The sequence below is a fragment of the Aythya fuligula genome, chromosome 1 (assembly GCF_009819795.1).
Source record: "Aythya fuligula isolate bAytFul2 chromosome 1, bAytFul2.pri, whole genome shotgun sequence".
Classification (NCBI taxonomy): Eukaryota; Metazoa; Chordata; class Aves; order Anseriformes; family Anatidae; genus Aythya; species Aythya fuligula.
Window position 1 is genome coordinate 144,671,790 of NC_045559.1, and position 21,614 is coordinate 144,693,403.

At 38.9% G+C, this 21,614-nt stretch overlaps 1 protein-coding gene across 1 annotated transcript in view; it reads left to right on the forward strand.

Annotated features, from left to right (window-relative positions):
• TUBGCP3 (tubulin gamma complex associated protein 3) overlaps positions 1–21,614 on the forward strand; it is a 52,263-nt gene that overhangs the window by 12,325 nt on the left and 18,324 nt on the right. The window contains exons 5-10 of the mRNA XM_032199803.1: positions 531–748; positions 5,680–5,852; positions 8,888–9,006; positions 12,465–12,590; positions 15,993–16,061; positions 20,239–20,371. Coding sequence (XP_032055694.1) covers positions 531–748; positions 5,680–5,852; positions 8,888–9,006; positions 12,465–12,590; positions 15,993–16,061; positions 20,239–20,371 — 838 coding nt within the window. The remainder of the gene's footprint in view (positions 1–530; positions 749–5,679; positions 5,853–8,887; positions 9,007–12,464; positions 12,591–15,992; positions 16,062–20,238; positions 20,372–21,614) is intronic.

The following is a 21,614-nucleotide window of genomic DNA, read 5'->3' on the forward strand; positions in this document are numbered from 1 at the left end:
AGTTCGGGTGTCACCGAGTCACTATCCAGACTGAAATAGTTCTAGAAACCAGATCATGTGTGGTGGTTGTGTGTGAGGCTAAAAGGAAGAAGACATTTGGCACAAGTGTTTGCAGCTTTTTATATTAAGTGAATGCAAAATTGAGCTGTCTATCACTTGTAGCTTGAGCTGTGACTTCGCTAGATGGTTTTGTTTTCTTCTTGGTGGTGTAATGTCTGCTCATGTACTAATGAGTTTGAAATGGAGTAAGGAGAGGAAAATTCCTTCTCTGGTTGCAGCTCTGCTAGAGCCAAAGTGCTTTTACACTTATTGCTATTGACAGTTCACAGTCAAAAATAAGCGATGTTGCTAAAAGGGTTTTTGCTTACTGTAAGGGACTTGCTCTTTTGTCATCTTAATTTTAGCAAAGAATTTCTTTGCATAATCATGGTCTTCAGTTATTTTTTTGCATTCTTGAATATTACACTACATGTTAACTTGAGACATGACTTACAACAACTCAACTTTTTTCCAATCCGCTTCCTTTTCAGGTATCAAGTTATGCCACGCTTTTTGCTCAAGCATTGCCACGGGATGCTCACTCAACCCCTTATTACTATGCCAGACCTCAAAGCCTTCCACTGAATTACCAGGACCGCAGTGCTCAATCCGCCCAGAGTTCTGGCAGCATGGGGAGCAGTGGGATCAGCAGCATCAGCCTATATGCCCTCAATGGGCCAACACCAACTCCACAGTCGCTCCTTCCAGGGTAAATTTAGCCTTTTAAGTTCATAAATAAGTATGGAGAAGCCTAGAGATCATCTGCTTTATTTCCTCTTCTAGCTTCCTCCACCACCACCACCTCTGCAGTTTTATGTAATCTAGGATAAGCTATCTTTGATCACCTCTTGATATCACCTCTTGATGATTCTCATACAGCTAGTTGGAGAAGAAACTGGGGACTGTTTAAGTATCTGTTCCTAGGGGTCACGGGGACAGGGATTTCCCCTTGGAAACAAGGGTTCCTATATGCTTCCTTGTTAGGATGAAAAGAGTCGGAAAAAGCCATCTCCTATCTTGAAATATATAAGTTTTTAATCTTTGAGTGGTTTTATGGGATTCCCAATTGCTTTTTCAAATTATTTTTACTTACTTGAAAGAAAAAAAATCAAAAAATTCACTTTGTTAATGTAGGATACTACCAAGCAGTACCTCTTCTACCAAGGTCTTGGGATGATGGCCTATTTATATTGAAAAGAATAAAGGCATGCCATATTTAGGTCAATGTCAGCATCCTTTAACTGATTTTAGTATCAGTTTAGCATTTTTGACCTGTGATAAATGATACAGTACAGATTAGTGTCAAAATAGATTATCTGTGCGGGGTTTTGTTACAAAATCAGCTTTTCATCTAGATTTTCAGTGTTTTGTTCTTCCTATTGAATCAGTTAAATCCTTAGGACGTCTTGTCACTGTATTTCCTTTGTACAGTGTTTTTTTGACAGTTACAATACACAAACCTGATCGTACTTACAGGCATAGCTCATGTTCTAGTGGGAATTGCCAGGGTTTGTTTCTGGCTTCTGTTTAACATGCAAATGTTCCTAAGAACAATGTTTTGGAGAACTAAGTTCTTTGTGCCAAGGATTTACCTCTCTTTCACCATGCCATTGTTTGTAAGAGTAATGACAGATTTATTGATGTTGGCCTGAGGAGTTGACTTCTACAAAAAAGTAGACTACAGCAAACAGTTTAACCTAGATTTAAAATCAATATGCTGAGTGTACGAGCTCTTCTAGTTGCTTATTTGTAGCTGATGTGTACGACTCATCAGAGAATAATCTTCCGTGTAAACAAGCAAGTGAGAGCCATGTCCAGGCATATTCTAAATTCTCAAATTGCTGTGTTCACATCAGTCCAGTCCATTACTAATATCTATAGTCCTCTTAGGTTCCATGATGTAGTGACACAGCTGATATTTTGATGTTGAAAATGCCCATCAGAAGGTCCAGTTGTGACCAGACTTGTTCAAGTGCCCAAATATCTTCTAAAGACATTCTCATCAGGTTGATGGCAGGTGCCTTTATGGTGACTTTGGTTTTGCATAGGTATATAAATGCAGACATTGGACTTTACACATCATATGTCATATTAGTAATCAAGCTGTAACTGGTTCCTCCACCTTCTCTGGTTGTCAGCATACTTCCAAACTTGCATTTTTTTAATTACAGCCAAAAAGCTGTAATGAAGTGACTCATTAAAGCACCCAGTAGTTCATGGGTTTGATCCAAACATTGGAGAAGGTGTGGAAGAGAAGGAAGGAGTTAAGTGGTCTTCTTGACAGCCAAGATATAGGTTGAATGGTTGTCTGAGGTAAGTAGGAAATTGTTGAACAGACCCTTCTCAGAGCCTGGTGTTCAACATTTTTTACTCAGGCTGGCAGCCTGTCATAAGTTGTGGTCCCACAGGGACAGCTGCTATGCCCCATGCTGTTCAATATCTTCGTAAGTGATCTGGATGATGGGACTGAAAGCACACTCAGCAAGTCTGCTGAAGTAGACGTGGTGGTTTTACTCAGTTGGGCAGCTGAACTCCACCACAACCACTCTCTCACTCCTCCTTAGAAGAAGAGGCCGAGAAGAAAATATACTGGGGAAAAAAACAACTCATGCTGAGATAAGGATAATTAAATTAAAGGGAAAAGGGAGAGGGGGAATCGAGCAAAGGCTGCATGGAAACATAGAGAAGAGAAATTACTCTACTTCCCATCAATGAGCAATGCTTGGCCATGTCCCAGGAGGCAGGGCCTCAATACACATAGCTGTCGTTTGGAAGGATGGGTGGCTTTGTAATGAGAGGCCCCCTCTCCTTCCCTTTAATTTCTGAGTGACACCACGTGGTATGGAATATCCCCTTGGCTGGTTTTTAGAGCATCTCCTCCCCACCTCTTGCTCATCCCCAGCCTCCTGGCTCTGGGTGGGCTGGAGAGAGTCCTGCTGCTGTGCCAGCACTGCTCAGCAGCAGACACAGCACCGGTGTGACACCACTGCTGTTCTAGCTACATGTGCAGAGCTACACAGCAAGCTATGGAGCACTTTGTGGGGCACTGCATGGGAAGTCCCCTCCATTCCAGCCAGACCCAGTACAACTGTCAGTAGGGAGAGCCATCTTACTGAGAGACCTGAACAGGCTCAAAGAGTGGGCATGCAAGGATTGTACTAAGTTTAATAAAGACACATACATTTCACAGAGTGTGTCCTTTCCTCCTGTAGCTGTTCATCGAATCCCACAACTTTGCATTTGACTTGTCTTCTGTTAGCCTGGAAGCCACAGCCCCCACCAGCCTTTCCTCTTCAAGTGTCACAAAACTCATCCTAGCTACCCCCACAGCACTTGTCCACGCTCCTGAGGACTGTAGCTGACATTCTCCCTCCTTAGTGGCCCCCAGCACTGCATAGAGCCCTCCAGCTCCCCCTGACACCTGCAGCCTTGTTCCCAGTGCCCACTTTCCTGGCTCCTGACTGCACAGCAAGCCCAGCCGTGCAGATAACCACCTGTGAGGACACCAAGGTTTTTCCCTGAACTGGGCCTGCAAGCGGCAGAGAGTCCAGAGAAGGGAGCACAAAACTAACAAAGGGGTTGGAGCATCAGACACTTGAGGCTGAAAGAGCTGGGACTGCTCAGGCTTGTGAAGAAAAGGCTCAGGGGATCTAACCCATACGTGTCCATACCTGACCAGGGGAGCAAGGAAGACTGAGCTTGAGTCTACTCAGTAGCACCCAGGGAAAGGACAAGAGGAAGCTGGCAAAGCTTGTGCCACAGGGAGCCCTGCTGAAGCATAAACCTTTTACTGTGAAGTGGCTCATGGAAATACGTGTGAAACACTGCAGGGGGTTGCCTGGAGAGGCTGTGTAGTGTCCAAGCTTGGAAGCATTCAAAACCTGACCAGACGAGGCCCCAGGCTACCTCCTCTGGTTGACCCTGCTTTGAGCAGGAGTTTGAGTTGGTGATCTCCAGAAGTGCCTTCCAGCCTCCACCATCCTGTAATCCTTATACAGTATAGGCAGGTATATCAGTGAGGTTATTTCATCTGTCTGCCCGCTTAGGAATATCAGCAGAACCTGTGCTGTTCCCAACTTATTCTTGGTCTGACCTGTTCAAACTGTTCCGCTTTATAACAATTTCATGTCTATCTCCTTAGTCCTGTAGCCAGTGAACTGGGCAACCCAAATCAGGTCTTTCTGTGAGCATTTGACCCCAGCACAAGAAGGATGTGAATGTATTAGAGTGAGTCCAGAGGAGGGCCACAAAGATGATCAGAGGCCTGGAGCACCTCTCCTCCGAAGATAGGCTGAGTGAGCTGGGATTTTTCAGCCTGGAGAAGAGAAGGCTCTGGGGAGACCTTACAGCGGCCTTCCTGGGGCCTACAGGAAAGCTGTGGAGGGGCTCTTTGTTAGGGAGTGTAGTGATAGGACAAAGGGCAATGGTTTTGAACTAAAAGAGGGCAGATTTAGGTAAGAGGTTAGGAGGAAATTCTTCCCTCAGAGGGCGGTGAGGCACTGGCACAGGTTTCCAGGAGAAGCTGTGGATGCCCTGTCCCTGGAGGTGTTCAAGGCCAGGCTGGATGGGGCTTTGGGCAACCTGGGCTGGTGGGAGGTGTCCCTGCCCATGGCAGGAGTAAACTTCTCAGTATCTATCGTGCCCTTTTGTTTCTTACTGTGCTTTCTTGTTGGAGTATAACAGCCTGAATTCAGTGCCGTGCTCTTGCTGAGGTGTTACAAATGCTAAACACAACCCTGTTGCTCTGTCTTGCTTGCTGTGTTCTTGTTCATCAGTTACATGATGCTGCGTGGCCATGCCATGAATTATGGTGTGGTGAGTGAGAAGGCAAATTCCTTCACCTCTATACATGAATGTTTGTGTTGCAGTCTTGTTTTATCTCTCCCTGCAACTGTGTTTTCACAGCTTTGTGGTATTGTTTTAGTGCTTTTTAAAAAATTATTATTTTAAATAAGTGAATATTTCCAGATTCCGGTAGGGGAAGATGGAGGATCTGTCAGGGGTAAAAGTCCCTTGCAAATATTTTCGACTTTGTTTTCATTGTCATGGTACAGAAATCAACTTCATCACCATGGTACAGAAATAACCAGGAAGATAACTCCTAGTCATAACGTTTTTTGCCTTTAAAGCTGTTTTAGTGAGAAGAATGACAAGTTTGAAAGGGAGGGAAATTGGAACTATCTAGATGCTCCCTCCTCCATCACATCTTCAGGCACTTGATACAAACTACCTGATACACAGTAGAATGAAAGTGAACTTTTTCCACTTTCTCTACTTTCCTTTAATTCTGTCTTGTGTGTAACTACAAATTCAAATAGCAATTAATTTTATTTTGTTGTGGTTTGAGATAGGAACAATTGTATTCGCTTCTAATCCATTTCAGTGTATCTACGCAATTCTGTAAATGAAGTATCTCACCCTCAGATACGAGATTATATTTATTGAAATTAATTCTCCCCTTTATTGCCTTTTTTTGTATGTGTGTGGATTTTGTGTGTGGACCTTTGTTAATATTCCTATTTTCAATAAACAAACAAAAGCCCTCAAGTTTAGGGCATCTTTCATAATTTGCATACCCCAAACCAGCTGATGGATATAGAGTCAAGGTTTTCAAGATGTTTCTTCCTTTTGCCCTTTTAGACAATCCTATCAAGCTCCAGGTGTTGGAGACTGCCTCCGTCAGCAACTAGGGTCACGCCTTGCATGGACTCTAACGGCAAGCCAGCCTTCTTTACAAAGCGCTACCTCAAAAGGCTTTTCAAATACCGTCTCCCGTGGTGTGCCAAGGTCAAGGCGAGAAGGGGACACAAGTGGTAAGCAAAGATGCATTTGTTGAATTTAACTTTCTACAACTCAAATTGTTTTATCTACAACCACCAGTATTTTTTGAAATAGTTTTATAGCATGTTGAATTTTTTGAAGAGTTTTTCTAAAATGTATTTGATAGAAGGATAGACATAAATATGCAAGACTGTAGTATATTTAACCACAGTTGCTTTAGTTGGTTGCTAATTCGTTTTTGCAACATTTGATTTGATGTGTTTTGGTTTTCTTAAAAGATTATGACTTTATTGCAGTGTTTGTCAGAATCAACTGATTGTGGTTACATGGAACAGATACTTTTGTGACGATCAAAAGATGCTACAGCTTTTAAAAAGTCAGAACAACAATTCAATGAACAGAACTTGCTGAAATCCACTAAGCCATTTGTGATTCAGTCTTTTAAAACTTGGAACTGTGCATTGGGATACAGAGCCTTTAAAACTATTTATTTTTTAATTAATAGATTGTTTATGGTGGTTTTATTTAGAGTAATTGCCATGTTACTGTCAATTAAAAAAATAGACAAGTATTACTAATTTATTTCTTTAAGTGGCTGCAAACTTGAAACTGATGTCTGGAGGATGTATTCTGAATTTACGCAAGTGTAGCTAAGGAGGAATTGTTTACCAGATCATCTCTGCAGCAATTGTTGTGGAAGTTTCAACCCACTCTGCCTTTACTATAAAAGTGGGAGACTGTTCTGAGTAAGAGAGCTAATGGCAGATGTTATCATCCTACATTGCTGTTGCTGGCTGGTTTAAAAAGAAAAAAAAAAAAAAAAAAGATGAGGTGTTTTGTATTTTTAATAACTCTTCTGTAATGATGCAGGGATAGTTATAAGCTTAAAATATGCTCTGTGAGCCCCTGCAGAAATTACCATGTATTTTAAACTCCATCTAGATTCTTTACTGCTAACAGTGCACAAAGCAAATGGAACAGAGTTGTACTGGTGTGGCTGAGGGCAACACTGGGCAGCTAGAACCTAATTAACACTACTGTTGATGTGTAAGAGGATGGACAGACTTTTTCTCTCTTTCAAATCATAGAATCATACAGTGGCTTGGGTTGGATCAGATCATTCAGTTCCAACCCCTTGCCATGGGCAAAGATGCCACCCACTAGATCAGGTTGCCCAGGGCCTCATCTGACCTGGCCTTGAACACCTCCTGGGATGGGGCATCCACAACCACTCTGGGCAGCCTGTGCCAGTGCCTCACCACCCTTTGAGTGAATAATTTCATCCTAACTTGTAATCTAAATCTTCCCTCTTTTAGTTGAAAACCATTCCTCTTATTTTTGCTGTACTAATTGCTCTAAAGAGCAGTAGGTCTTGTTTTTGTTAACCATCCACGACTCCTCATTCCTACATGGAATAGCTATAAGGACCGAGTTTTCTTACATGTAGACACTTGCTGAAGTAGTAGAACTGTACTCAGAATATGAAAGACTATTTTCAAGAAGATACACATTTCTGTGAATAAAAATTCTTATAATTCCTAATGTATTTTTCTTTTAAAATTTGTTGCTGTTAACTAGAGCTCTCGTATAACTGTACTTATGCAGACAGTGCAATCAGGAGCATTGTTGTACAATTTAGCAATTAAAGGAGTGTGCACTTCAGTCTTCTACCATTTCACTAAGACATCCTAAAAGGAACTAGCCACTTTTGTGTACATCTTGGACTTATGAAAGGAGTGTGAATTTTAAAGAGCATCTTAAGGTGATGGCTACTTTTGCCAAAATAGGAATACCATTTGTTGTTACTGTTGTTGTTTTTATGCTGGGATCTGTTTGGGAGGCAGACTGATGAGAATAAGAATGCTGTCAAATTTGGAAGAAGTATGTTGAAGCATCTCAATTTCTGGATTACTATCAACAGGAGAGTTGAAATCCCTACAGTCTTGGTGTCATAAATGAAGTCACAAAAGTAGATGGTGCTGTCTAGCCCAGAAAATGTGGGAATAGTTGCAGGAACCTGCATAGCATCTTCTTCAATCTTTTATTTCCTGTAAATCAATTAGCATCCCAAATCTCAAATGTAATCTAGCATTTAACTAGTTATATGAGCAAGACTGCAGAATGTACCTAAAGGGGGTCTACAGGAAAGCTGGGGAGGGACTCCTTGTCAGGGAGTGGAGTGATAGGACAAGGTGGAGTGGCTTTAAACTGAAAGAGAGTGGGTTTAGATTAAACATACAGAATAAATTCTTCACTCTGAGGGTGGTGCGGCACTAGCACAAGTTTCCCACAGAAGCTGTGGCTGCCCCATCCCTGGAGGTGTCCAAGGCCAGGCTGGATGGGGCTTTGGGCAACCTGGTCTGGTGGGAGGTGTCCCTGCCCATGGCAGGGGGGTGGAACTGGGTGGGCTTTAAGGTCCCTTCCAACCCAAACCTTTCTGTGGTTCTGTGAATGCTGCAATAGTTTTACTAAATCAGAGATTCATTAATTGTATTTACTTTTTTCTCTTTGCCAGCTCTGTAGCTGTTACACAGCTGGCAGTCTGATTGTGATTAATCTTTTTACACTGAACAGTGGTGTTCAGCATTGCGTAATGCTTTTAAACAGGCAGCTCTCCATTCTGAATTAACTCTGATGTTCTCCTCTCTAAGTCCAAACTAAAAGCTTCAACTGTGTTGATTAAGAAAGGTGAAGTTACTGTGATGCTTGCCTCAGAACTTGTTCTGGTGATTGAATTAGAGAAGATAACAAGTTTAAGAACTCGCTGAAGTGTTTGTTAAAACACAACATGCCCCATGTCACACTAGCTGACCTGATCTGACACAATTCAAGGTATTGGTAGAGGCAGGCATGGGGAATTACCAGCTTTCCTGTCAGTTTGTTATATTAAATGTCAGAAAAAAAAATATATAATTACAGGTTATAGGTTATATGTACAGATTTTCTGATTTCCTTTTTTTTTTTTTTTTTTTTTTTTTTTTTTGCTAGGCATCTACATAGTTTGTTGAATCTGTGATCCAACTTGATTGTCCCACCAAATCTAAATCCTGTTTTCTTTTCTTTCTAGGCTCTGTTGAAATAACTGAAGCAAACCTTGTAAGAGATGTTTTGTATGTCTTCCAGGGAATAGATGGCAAAAACATCAAAATGTGCAATTCTGAAAATTGCTATAAAGTAGAGGGAAAGGTACTGTATGGGGACTTGTCTTTCATATGTCAGCAGAGTGGTGTGTAAGACAAGAATAGCAACAACAATTATGTAGATAAAAAATACTAACCGAAGTCATTACTTGCTCTGCAACCCCCCGCCCTTTTTTGTTTGAACAACAGAGTAATTTCAGTTACTATTAAGCAATCTTCTATTTTCAGTCAAACACAGTTCTTTGATGCCTTCAGCAGGATGGAGGAAAGTCACCATCAAACAAATGCAGGGGCAGTATGAAACAAAATTACCTTTTTTGGAGGATGACAAGGAAACCCAGATGGTTGAAATTTGTGTGTGCTTTTGCCTACTTTAACATTTGGAGGCAAACATGTGGAATTCTAATATTTTATGTTGTGGCTGAAAGATTGAAAGGAACATGTCTGTTGCTGTTAGCATAGTGCTCAGTCCAAACTTTTGTGTGTACATGTGCATAGAAATAGGCACAGAAACAGATACCAGGCCTATTATTATACTAGGGAAGTATAATATCAAAGTTTAGAATTGAAGACATTTTGGAGCTTGGAATTAGTTCTGACTGCTTTATCCTAGCTGCTGCGAGTGAAGGCACAAGACTGAGGAACAACTATAGCTATCATAGTGAGGACTGAAAGTTCTTACGTCTTTCTGTTTTAAAGAGCAACATAAATATGCTGCTATTAATTTAAAAATAATTGGCTGGGTTAGGTCCAGGAAAGAAACCTGCATTTCATAAGTTGTCCAGAGGTAGTACCCAAGCTGACCTGATCTAGCTACCAAGATAGACTCTCAAGAATTAAGCCAGTACAAAGACTTCTAAGTTAATGGCTTAAGTTGAGTATTTTGGTCATCATTTGCCTTCATCAGTATATAAAAATGAATGTCAAGCAGATGCAGGTTTTTGACCACGTTTTTATTGGATAAAAATGAGCAGCCTGAGTAATGGCATGTATGCTAGGCACTTGGCATTATGGACTTGATTACAACTTAAAAGAGATCAGATGAGGCCATGCAGCTGGTGCTACTTGCTTTAGTATCTTCTTACTATTCAGTATTTAGAGGATACTGCATCACAATTCAGTTTCAGCTCACTAATTGCTTTTCATGTTCTTGTTCGATTGGGAAGACAGTGCTTCTGATTGCATTAGGAACTTTATACTATGACAATATGACTTACTCCCAAAATAGCTGGGAGCTGCTTTGGGGTCACTTCATGTTCAAGAGCACAGTAGACTTATGATATCTGAACTGACTGCCTGTTTTTCTCTGTAATAATAGCAAAAATTGAAATATGTAATTGCTCCCCTCATAGCTTTATAATGACTTTTAGGGCTGCTTAGTGGCAGGGTAGTGGAAACCTTATGTTCATTCAAATCTTGTTAATAAATGTATTGCTAAGGATGACATCTTCTACACCTGCAGATGCTGCAGAGTTTGTAATTCCTCCACACCTTCACTGTGTTAATTAAGTTCTGTATATAGATTAAATTATATATGGCAGAGGAAAGATAGGGTAATGGATTTTTCTAGAGGAATGTGGAGAAAACATAGTAAGTGGTATTGCTCATTACTTCTCTGCATAAATTCCACATCCAGTAGGCTAGTTTGAGGTGAAAAATTGTTTCACTTCAATCTCACAATTATGCTAATACAGGGAGTTTGGTTATTCAGGTGCTTTCTGGTCAATAATGCTGTTTCCTGAGAACTCAGTGTCTTCTGGGTTATTTTTGTGAAGTCAGTTGTCTTCCGTCCTTCTTTGTTGGCACTTGTACTGAGCTACAGTGAAGACTACATTGACGACCTGCAGCTGGAACTTGTCCTGATGAATGAGGAGTAGCAAGATCATACCTACTCTGGTTGTGTTGCCTGCATGTTTGGCAAAAAAAAAAAAGTCAAAGCACATAGTTTTCCCACAGCTGCATGAGTTTGAACACAGAAAAGAAGCAGTCTTCTATTTTTTAAAAAATATTACTCAAAGTCTATTATTTTATTCCCAGAAAGTAACATATTTAACGATCTGTTGATTCTTGCTTGAATGTTTTCTAGGATCAATCTTCTTATTAGTCTGCTGTTGACTTTCAGCACTGTGTAAGCCAGCAGCTTCCGATTGTATCTAACAGATACACATATAATAACTCTAAGCCAATTTTGCTTCTTCCTCATTTGATTCTCGAGGATGTCTAATTGTGCTTAATGCTTGCCAAGCACTCCTTAATGGTAGATTTCTAAATAGCTCTTATGTCATCACTTTGGTTATAACCGTGGACAGTATTTCTATCTATGTCAAATCATAATGTATCCTACAGAACCTGTTCAAGTAGTGAAAGCTGGTCTGTACAACCAAACAAAAGAGTCAGGGGCTGAACTCTGGTCTTACAGTGAAGCCGTGCTGCCTGGTTCAAGTCCACACTGCTGTGCCTATCCCCCTCGGTAACTGATTTTTATCTTGGAGAATGTACTGCTAACCAAAAGGCTTAATGAGTGAGGTGGATCTCTAATTGGCTCGCTAGTGCACTTCCTTGCTTTTGTTTGGACTGTTCTGGTAGCTCTCCAAGTCAAAATTGTCTGTAAAGATCAGATAGGCCCAAGTGTTATGGGCAAATGTCAATCTCTGCCTCTTGGCCTAATGGATAAGACATATTCTTTGGTTTTATTTGTCAAACAAAATTTTGCAAACTCATTCATGTGTGTTCTTGGGCAATGTGATGAAATGGGGTAGAAGCAGATCCTAGGCAGGACCAAGAGGATGAGCAGCATCTTACGTGCTGGTAATTTGAAGGAAGAAATGTACTGTTTAAGAAGAGAGTAATTGTTAAATAGGTTGCTGGGAACTAAGGCAGGCTTGCAGAATTAACTGAGATACTGTATAAAAGAAAAGGAGGAACAAACTAGAAAAGCTCAGAGATACTCGTGATTAAACAACTTGTAAAGCTGTTCCTGGTGCATCTGAGTTAAACTTGGAATTCAGATTCTGTAAGTTTTGGTTCCTGATGCCTAGTCTGGCATTGGGTCATTTATGTTCTATTAAAGATTTATTTCACATGTAGTAGTAACTAATTGTTTTCTTCAGGTTTCTTTACTGGCTTCGGTCATTGACACCTTTTTCTAGAGACCTGATATTTTCAGCATATCAGGATAAGATGAAGTGTGATTCTGAATCACCTTTTTGTTACTGTCATAATTGTCTAATGTACAAGGAATGTACAGTGTGAATACTATAACGTTAAGATTCCCAAAAGGGAAGATCCTAAAGTTGCCAGTAATATATTTGTTACTGCTTTCTTTCCATGGCTTATGTGTATAAACTTAATGCTAATTACATGGTTGCCTGTGTTTTTTGGCACTGTCTCTGCTGTAGAAGTTAATATGATGGTTTCCCGAGTTGTCTTGTTTTATGTGGAAAAGAGACTTCTGTGGTGTGATTTGACTTCAACTTACAACTTCTGTTTCTGTTAATTTTGTAGGTGAGCTTGTCCAAATCTCTCAGAGATACTACAAGTAGACTCGCAGAGTTGGGATGGCTACATAATAAAATAAGAAAATACACAGACCAGAGGAGTTTGGATCGTGCGTTTGGACTTGTGGGTCAGGTAGGTCAGCTAAAGAAAACTGATTTTGCTACAATATTTTAGTCTTCTTTCCTTTAGAAGCTGCTGAGTAAAATGCAGTGCTGGAATGGTGGGTAAACTTTGGAGAACTTGTAGCTTGAATCATTCATCCTTTCATTTACACCTTTCATGGACTGCTGCTGTTGGTATGGGTCTGAAGGCAAGGGAAAGGCATTTGCCCTTGATGGTCCTGAGAAGGACTTGCTTCATTTATAGCTGGAAGGTCTCATGCATAGGTTCCTTCTTTCTGAATTTCACATATTTGTTGAAGCGATAATGCATTTTTATAAACAAAAGCATTGCTTAAGTGGGATGGTGACATTTCGAAGCTAATTAATCACTACTTCAGTTGTTAAGGTGACCTATGCCGGAGATGCTCTTGTCTTGTCAGCTAATGTTTTGCTCATGTGTTAACACTGTACTAACTACATGAAAATGCAAATACCCTGTTATCTGCTGCTCTTTCTTTTGAATACAGCATCAAAAGAATGTCAAATTTTGTTTTTATAGGTTTCATCAGCATGATTTGTAGTCTACAGTAACTTCACAGCTGCTGTAATACTCAAAACCACATTTACTGCTAAGGCATTCCCGTTTCCTCTCACTTGCTTCCTCTGTAAAACTGGATATTATCCCTTCTGAGTCGACAGAAATGTTGTCCTTGCCTCTAGGCATAACATCCTACCTAACCTGCAAAGAAATTGAAGTGCTTCTCCCTTCAATCTAATTTTTCTTAAGAGGTCAGTAGAGACACTGTAGTGCTTCCTACTTTTCTGATGTTCTATTCTGTTCCCTTCTGTCTCTTATTCTAAGTAACCCTTTTAGTTACATATAAATTATTTTTCTAGTGATCCAATGCTGATTTCCATGGTTTATATAGTAGTGTTACTGTATATGCATTTTTCTTCACTCTCCACCTTCTGTCTGGGTGAAGTTTCTTATTCTTTATCTAGTAACTTCTTGCTTATGCTTATTTTTACTGTCTCTGCCTTTTATCTTCAAGCTTACAGTAAGGAGAGAACTTTAATTCTTCAGTGAATTTAAATGTGCAGTATCTCAGATATCATATGTAGCAGAGCAGAAGGCTGTGCAGCTAGTTAGCTGAATCTGCATAGCTTTAATGCTGTTAATTTTGCTCGAGGCAAATATATATTATATTTTTAGTGTGTAACTGTACAAATAAAAACATATTTCTACTCCTACTACCAGTATCTGGACGAAAAGAGTATGTGTTACTGCTCTTCATTGCTTTTATAGCTGACAATTTCAGGTGCTGCACAAGGTGCTTTAAGAATTTGTGCACAAGAGTATATTGTGCATTCTGAAGATTATTTTGTTACTACTTTAAAAGAGCACTTGTCTAAGCACATGTTTAAACCACATGTAGGATAAGATGTGTGCAGGATAAGATGATTGCTTTTTACCAAGCAAAATAACAGGAACAGACAATTATTGAAGTAGAGATACACCAATATACTGCACTTTGACATTTGCTGCTTAGTGTGGAAGTTTTACTATGTCCTCAGAAACCAAAAATTATAATCAGCAATGACATATAACTTGCTTTATATTTTGACATTTTACCCATTTGGAAAAAATACCCAGTTGAGGTAATGGGCATTTTAAACTTTTTCTCTTGAGCAAGCATCCTTTTTCTTTCCTGAATTCTCTTTTGCTGTAGATGAAATCAGAATTCTAGGATAATGTCCAGTTTTCTTTGGCATTTTAGGAAACAAAAATCTGTAGTTCATAATGCAGGAATTGGTACTGGATATAAATTTTAACTTCCAGAACTTCTCTGAAAAGTAGATGGATGGTTACATCTTAAATCTTCTGAACACTGAAGTCAGTGGTACTGACCTCACTTTTTCTGTAGATGCATACATGGCATATTTGAATGTTTTCTTGGAGTCTCTACTCTGCCCTCTGTCTTGACAAATGCTATTTTAATAGGTTCAAAAATGTACTGAAGAAGCAAGTGAGAAGAAATGAAAAGTGCAGTTACACATGAGGGGATTTCTTTTTGCCCTTCAGTATTCTCTGGAATAAAGTGAATTTTGTATTGCTTCCTAAGTGATAAAGTTGAATTGAAGAAAGGAACTTTCTTTCTTCGATCAAGGATACAATGACAAGATTAATGATTTTTTTTTTCTAGGCTTCTTAGCATCTTAGCAGGTAGGCGTCTTAGCAGGAAAGAAGATATATTTTTTTCTTGTGCTTGTAGTAGTGATTTCTCCCTTGTACATGCTGCAATGAATAAATATTTTACTTCAAGCTCTTGGGTTTGTGTGAGGTTTTTCTTTTTCTCTCTCTCTTTTTTTTTTTTTTTTTTTTTTCCAAATTACTTAAAATGGGTTGAGGGGAAGGGCCTGGGGAAACAATTTAAAAAGAAAAGAAAAAGGTTGGGTGCTCTTGATGTTTTAAGCTTTCATGACAATGGTACCTCTATTCTGCTTGCAATCTATTAAAATAGAGATCAAAATAATTACCTGAGAATTGTTTGAGAAATCAGTTCTGAAGAATTTGTGCGCACGCAAGCACTTCTCAAACAAACAAAAAAATGTTTGAAGTCAAACACTTTCAACTTTTTCCAAAATTAATGAGCTGTATTTTTATTCAATTTTAGAAAATGTTGCAGGATTTTTTTAGTCTATCTGTAAGTTAAGAACAAAACGAAAAAAAAAACCAACAGGTCTCCCAAACTGTAGAACACTGTCCATTAAGACAAGAATTCCGTCAGGAATTACTTAAAAAAAATCTTTATATATTTATATTTAAATAACGCCAAGTACCCATTCTATGGGTTTCTTAGGTTATACTTAGTATTATTTATTTCTCGAGTGTCAAGTGAAAAGTACCCATTGCATGGCTGCCAATGGGTAAAAAGCCAAAAGCTTAGATTACTTGATCCAGCAGCACTTAGTGGGAGTGTTCTTTTATGACCATTATGTTTTCTAGTTCATGTCATGTAGTCTATACTGTGCATATGATGACAGCTGCCTGACTTAGATTCTGTTTTTAGAGGCCTTCTTGAAAATGAAACTATTACTTTATCACTTAGTGTCTTTTACATAATTCAAAAAAAGCTCTTCGGGGTAATGTTTCCATTTACACATCCCTATTGTAATTATGAATGTCTTTATTGAGATGATGACACAGTCTCACGACAATGTGCATGTTCTTGGAAAAGGACTGCATCTCCAATGGAAGCACTTATATGTTGGAACATTTTCTAAGATTTGTCCCCTAAAAATGTTATTTTTAGCTCAATTCCTTTTAGGACACTTCTAACTACCTTCAGAGTATGATGATGGGATAAGAGCTGCTCCAGATGAAAGCAGAAAGATATTTCCTGATGATTTTTTTTTTTTCTTTCTCTTACAGAGTTTTTGTGCAGCCTTACATCAGGAACTCAAAGAATACTACCGACTTCTGTCTGTTTTGCATTCTCAGGTAAACTAGGAGGCTCTTATTAAACTTTATAATTCAAACAGTGTAAAGCACAGCAACTCCTAAAAGGTAGTACCTAGGAGTCCCTTTGGATAGGGAGGGATGTATAACAGTTGCTATTGACAGTGGATGCAATTCTCTGTAACGTGTGCACTCGTTGGATATATACGTATGTTTATATCAATGAATATTTTTTCTTAGAAATTCACTGTTATGTGATGTTCTACATAAGCAAGAAATATGATCTGTGTTTCTGTGTTTCCTTTATGCTTCGCTTTGTCAGTTTCATTGCGTGATATTTTTATCATTCAAATCCCAAGCAGCATGACGTGTTTGTGAAGGGTGAATAACATTCCTTCTGTATTTCAAGCAGTGCATAGTTCAGTAGCTAGTAACAAGGACAGTTTCAACTTTTTGTTTTGTCTGAGGCTGGTTGTGCATTTTCCTTGTCCCTTCTGCTGATCGAGTCAGATGTTTCAGTGTTATATTATTTTTCTGTGCTGCATAGACCAACTCAATGCTGATAGTCTGCAGTTTGTCCACAAATTTATATAGGTATGTGCATCTAGATGCTAGCTCTAAAATAAAAAATATTTTTTTCTTTGATACGTGCTTTTTTTTTTTTGTATGGGACTTTCAGGAAATTCATTATTGCTAATTAAGAAAAAGCTATGCTGTGAGAATTAAACCAACATTTAATTAAAATGCCATTTGAAAGAACAAAGTAGAAGAACCTATCATTTAAATCATAAGCTTTTGTGTGATTTTTCAAAGCCTCTAATCCTTTTTTTACTCACTTGCAGTTCCTCAACATTTCTAACTTTGGATTGCCTGTCATTTGTACTAATGTTTTCTTTCTGGCTATGATCGGGTTAACCTTTTTGTAAATATTTCCTTCTCTGTATATAATATGTCTGGTCTCTCTCTCTGGGTTGCTGTAGCTTTGATTTATTCTAACTTCCAAAACATTTTAACCATGAAAATATTACACGTGCTTAAAGCACATCTTTCAGACCTCTTTACCCTTCCTGCTCCACTAAACTGTTCAAAAGGAGAGATGAGTCTGATGGAAGGAGATGCGTGTAAGAGAAAAAGGAATGGAAGGTTCTACTGTCACCTTCCAACTACATTTGCCTCTGTGTTGGGTTGACCACAGCAAGCAGCCAAGCACTCATTCTGCCTCTCACTCCTGTCATTTGCAGGATGGAGAGAAAACGGAAGGCAAAAACACTTGTCAGTCAGGTTAATGATGATTTGATAGGAAAAGCAAAAGCTGTGTGCACAGGCAAAGCAAAAAGAGGTTTCATTGGTGTTTTTCCAGTTGTAGAAAGAAGTGCATAGTTGGTTTTGTTGTTTTTGTTCTTCTCGGAACATCCAAATAAGATCTTTCTCTGTGTCTTCTAGGATCTCTTTAATTGTCGTATTTTATCGTTATCTATATTATTAATAGCATATTCTTTCTCAGCTCATACTTACTTTAGATCACTCACACTACCTTGATGTTCTTCTGCATTGACTTTAATCCTATCAAACTTTACTTTTCAGCAATACCATGAAGTAAAGACAAGAGGTGTCATTTCCAGGATTCAGAAGGAGCTTGTTCTGTTTTCCTGTTTCTTTTTGCTGTACCTTCCAAAGAGAACAGAACATGCTTCTTCTTTCTCTTCCATCCTTTTTCCCTGTAGAATTGCAGTTTTCCTGGAAGAATCTTTTGGGGAGATAACCACTTAATCAAGTTGTCCCAAATAGAATACTCATTCCATTATGAGGTTATATATATATATATATATGTAAGTTAGTGTTTTCAGGAATTAGAGGTATTAGTATGCAGTCTACACACTGGAGCTATCATTCCATGTAGAGATGTGCACACCCAAGTGAACCTTTTCAAACATCTTCCCACTCACCTACCTGTGCCATTGACAGAAGAATCTGATATAAACAGGTTTTCTTGCTTACAAGAAGCTCCAAGTTTTCATTAAGTTGAATTCACTTACAGAAGCATTAGGCTAAATACCTGTTATATGATGATAACTCACCTGAACCAGATGACCTTTGTCCAAGGGTTCTGAAGGAGTTCAGATGTGAAATCACAGAGGAAGAGGAATTGCTTGAAGAGGAAAAATCTCAGGGGGGCTGTGGCTGAGACTTACTGGCTAACAGAGGACAAGCCAGATGCAAAGTTGTGGGATTTGATGAACAGTGAAATGAGCAGGAGGTTAGTACAAAACAAGAGTGATCATCTTGCAAAGTGTACTTCCCGATGGTGTTGTGGCAGAAGGCAGTATCTGCGTATTGAAAAGAGGATTAGACAAATGTGTTACAGGCAGGTCAGTGAACTGCCATTAAAAAGGGTGAGCAAGGGTGTGTCCTCTGACATGCAGAAGGCTACAGCTGGGATGCAGGGAGCCTAAGGGGAATGGAGTATAGGGAGGGGTCAGCTTTGCATGTTTTTGCACACCATTTTTTTTTTGCTATTATTGGAGATAAAGCAATAGTCCATCTAGACAGTGTTCTGACAGAGCATGGCATTTCTTACGTTCATAATCAATGGGACAGAAATTTTGAAGAAACAAGTCAGTGTTCTCAAGACTTCTACCAGAATATCCCCAAGGTGCGCTTGATGACTTGTCTACTTTATTTTAAACAGTGATGGAAAAATCTACTTTTTTGAAAGATGCTGCCTTGCCAAACTTTATACTTTAATTCCTTGACACCAGATAGGGGATCGTGTCTTAGAATTGAGTACATAATGCATTCCTGTATTCATGAGTCCGTACAACTTGTTAGATTAGGAGTTCAGTTAGCTGCAGTTCAGGCACACTACATAACAAGAATCTCATCAAAGGGTTCTCTGTTACCTTTTTCTCTCTAACTTTTTTACATCTTCAGAGCTTTCCCCCAAACATTTTCTTCCTCTGAAAGAGTCTTCCTATATGTACCACATACTATTCCATAAGTTTTTCATGTCTTTTCCTTTCAGACTCTTTTCAAATTATCAGCCCTTTCAAAAATACACATTCATGATGAAGATGTTACTTCAAAATCTCTTCCCTAGTGACAAAGGGCAGTTCTTGCTTACATCTGCTTATTATTGTCAAGTTCTAAGTTTTTCTGAGATGAGTTGTTTTCCTTTTTTTTTTTTTTTTTTTTAATAAGACAGACCTGCATTATTAGCAGTTATTTTCTTCTGTTTTGCTAGACTAAATGGGTCTTGAGTTTTCTAATTGTCTCTGCTTTTGTTCTGCTTGCATTTGACAGCATTCTCTGCACTTTGTGGCTATGCACGTTCTTGAGCATTGGCAACCAAAAATCAAATGTGCATAAATTCAGCCAATGCATTTGACAAAATATGTGCTAGATTAGGAAGCAAAATCAGGAAGTTGAATGAATTGGTTGTAGCGTACAGGAAGAAATAAATCATTTTTTTTCCGAAGACTTTATCTGCTTGGACTGTTTTAGGACTGCTTGCTTCTGTATTCTTAGCTTGTCTTCCTGTCCTGCTTACTCCATCTGTGCTTGTACGATACATCTGCATCTCGAATGCAAGAAATTCATTTGTATTTTCCATGGTGTTGTGAGACTCATATGTGTGGTAGTCACATCGTGACAGTTATTTCTCACCATAGATGTTTGTACTGATGGTAGCAATTCCTTGATCTTGCTATATAGCTAATTTAAGTTCTGATGGCTTTTCAAGAAAGACGTGAAACAGAATTTGTACCATGTTGAACTAAAGGAAGTTAAGTTGTCTGTGCAGTAATAAACACTGTACCTCCTATACCCTTCGTGTTTTCCTTCAGATATTTTCCTTTACTCTTTTCTGAGTATCTCTTTGGCTAGTGTTTGCTGTCTTTCAGGATCTGTGTTCTCCTTTGCCCTTCTCTCTTTTCGTGACTAACACCTTGGTTTATTTAACTTTCTTGGTCTTTGCACTCTGTCTGTCCTATTACACTTCTGCTCATCTCTATCCTTTCAGCTGCACTTGATTCTCTGTTTCCACCTGTGTGGCTCTCAGGTTTTGGACCAATGATTTTTATAAGAGAACATATAATGGTGGGTATTTCAAGTGTATTAATAAAGAGCTAATGTCAGAACAAAAAGTATGAAACACCATTTCATGCTTCAGTACTTGCCAGTTTTGTTCCTTGATCTATCTATCTGTTTCTAATTTGATCAGCTCCAATTGGAAGACGATCAGGGCGTGAATTTGGGACTTGAGAGCAGTTTAACACTTCGTCGTCTTCTAGTCTGGACGTATGATCCTAAAATAAGGTTAAAGACCCTTGCAGCACTTGTTGATCACTGCCAAGGTCTGTTTAATGTTCATTTGCCATTTTGGGGGAAGTTATTTAACTTTTGAGTGGTTATGCATGCCAATTATAAATATCAATAATGTTACTGATGTAAATGTTGTTTTTGAACATTTTGAGTAGCTAATCCTCAGAAGTATCTCTTTTTCTCATTTTAAACAGAAAACAATCAACTACAATGCTGTTAATATGCACTTAAACTTGCTTTTTTTTTGTTTTTAATAAGGGCATGCTTAAGATATTCTTCAGATTTTGGGGACGTGCTTTTCATACTGTTTCCAGTTCAATTTTAGTTACCTTTCAGAGAATATTATACTGCAGTAAATCCCACTAGCATACTCCAAAATGGCTGGCTCAGTCTTTTCACTGTTACGGGTGTTCCTCTATGCATGTTGCCATGTATAGGAGAGATTTGCAGCTTTTCTGCAGATTTGTGTGAAACAACAGAACTTCACAAAGCTGCAAATATCATGTGGCTGTGCTAGCAATCCACAACAAAGACCTGAGGAATGGTGTTGGAGTTGACCAAAAGTTTGGCCACTAACCAACCTATAAGTTATGCTGCTTCTTGAGGGTACGTCAGCTTGGCTGTCTTTGAAAATAAATGGAGATTGCAGTCCTTTGGAAAGTTAATCTTAACTGAAAACGCTTGTATCACCTGTTCTACCTTGATTATTGAAATTGGTGACAATTTAGGGAGGGGAAAAAAAAAAAGAAGGCTTCACTTTGAAGACGTTCATGAAAACTTTGAATGTTATAACCTGTGCTGCAAGGAACACTTAAGCTGTATAGCATAACAGCAAAAGAAGTTCTAGATCTATTTTTTTTTTCTTGGAGGGAGGAGATGTCATTACAAGATGACAAGATCCTGCCTAAAGGGGAGCTACTGGGGAGACTAACTGAGAAGCAGAAAAGATGTTTATGATTATGATGCACACAGAACATCTGAGGAAGTCAAGACTGAGGGAAACAAATGCTGAGGCTCGTTTAATGCCCTTCTAATTGGCATGCTGGGGAAGAAAAGAAGCATAAAGTCCACCTTTGTGGATGATCTGGCACTGTATATTTTGGATTCCTCCAAGCTGCCATGTACTGGACAGAATAACGTGTCAAAAAACTAGGCTTAATGCTTCAGTGAGATAAATGATTCATGCTTTAAAAGCTAACCATTCCCAGTCAATGTTTAAAAAAACACTTACTTTTGCTACATTTTAGAATCACTATTCAATAAGCCCTGAATGAC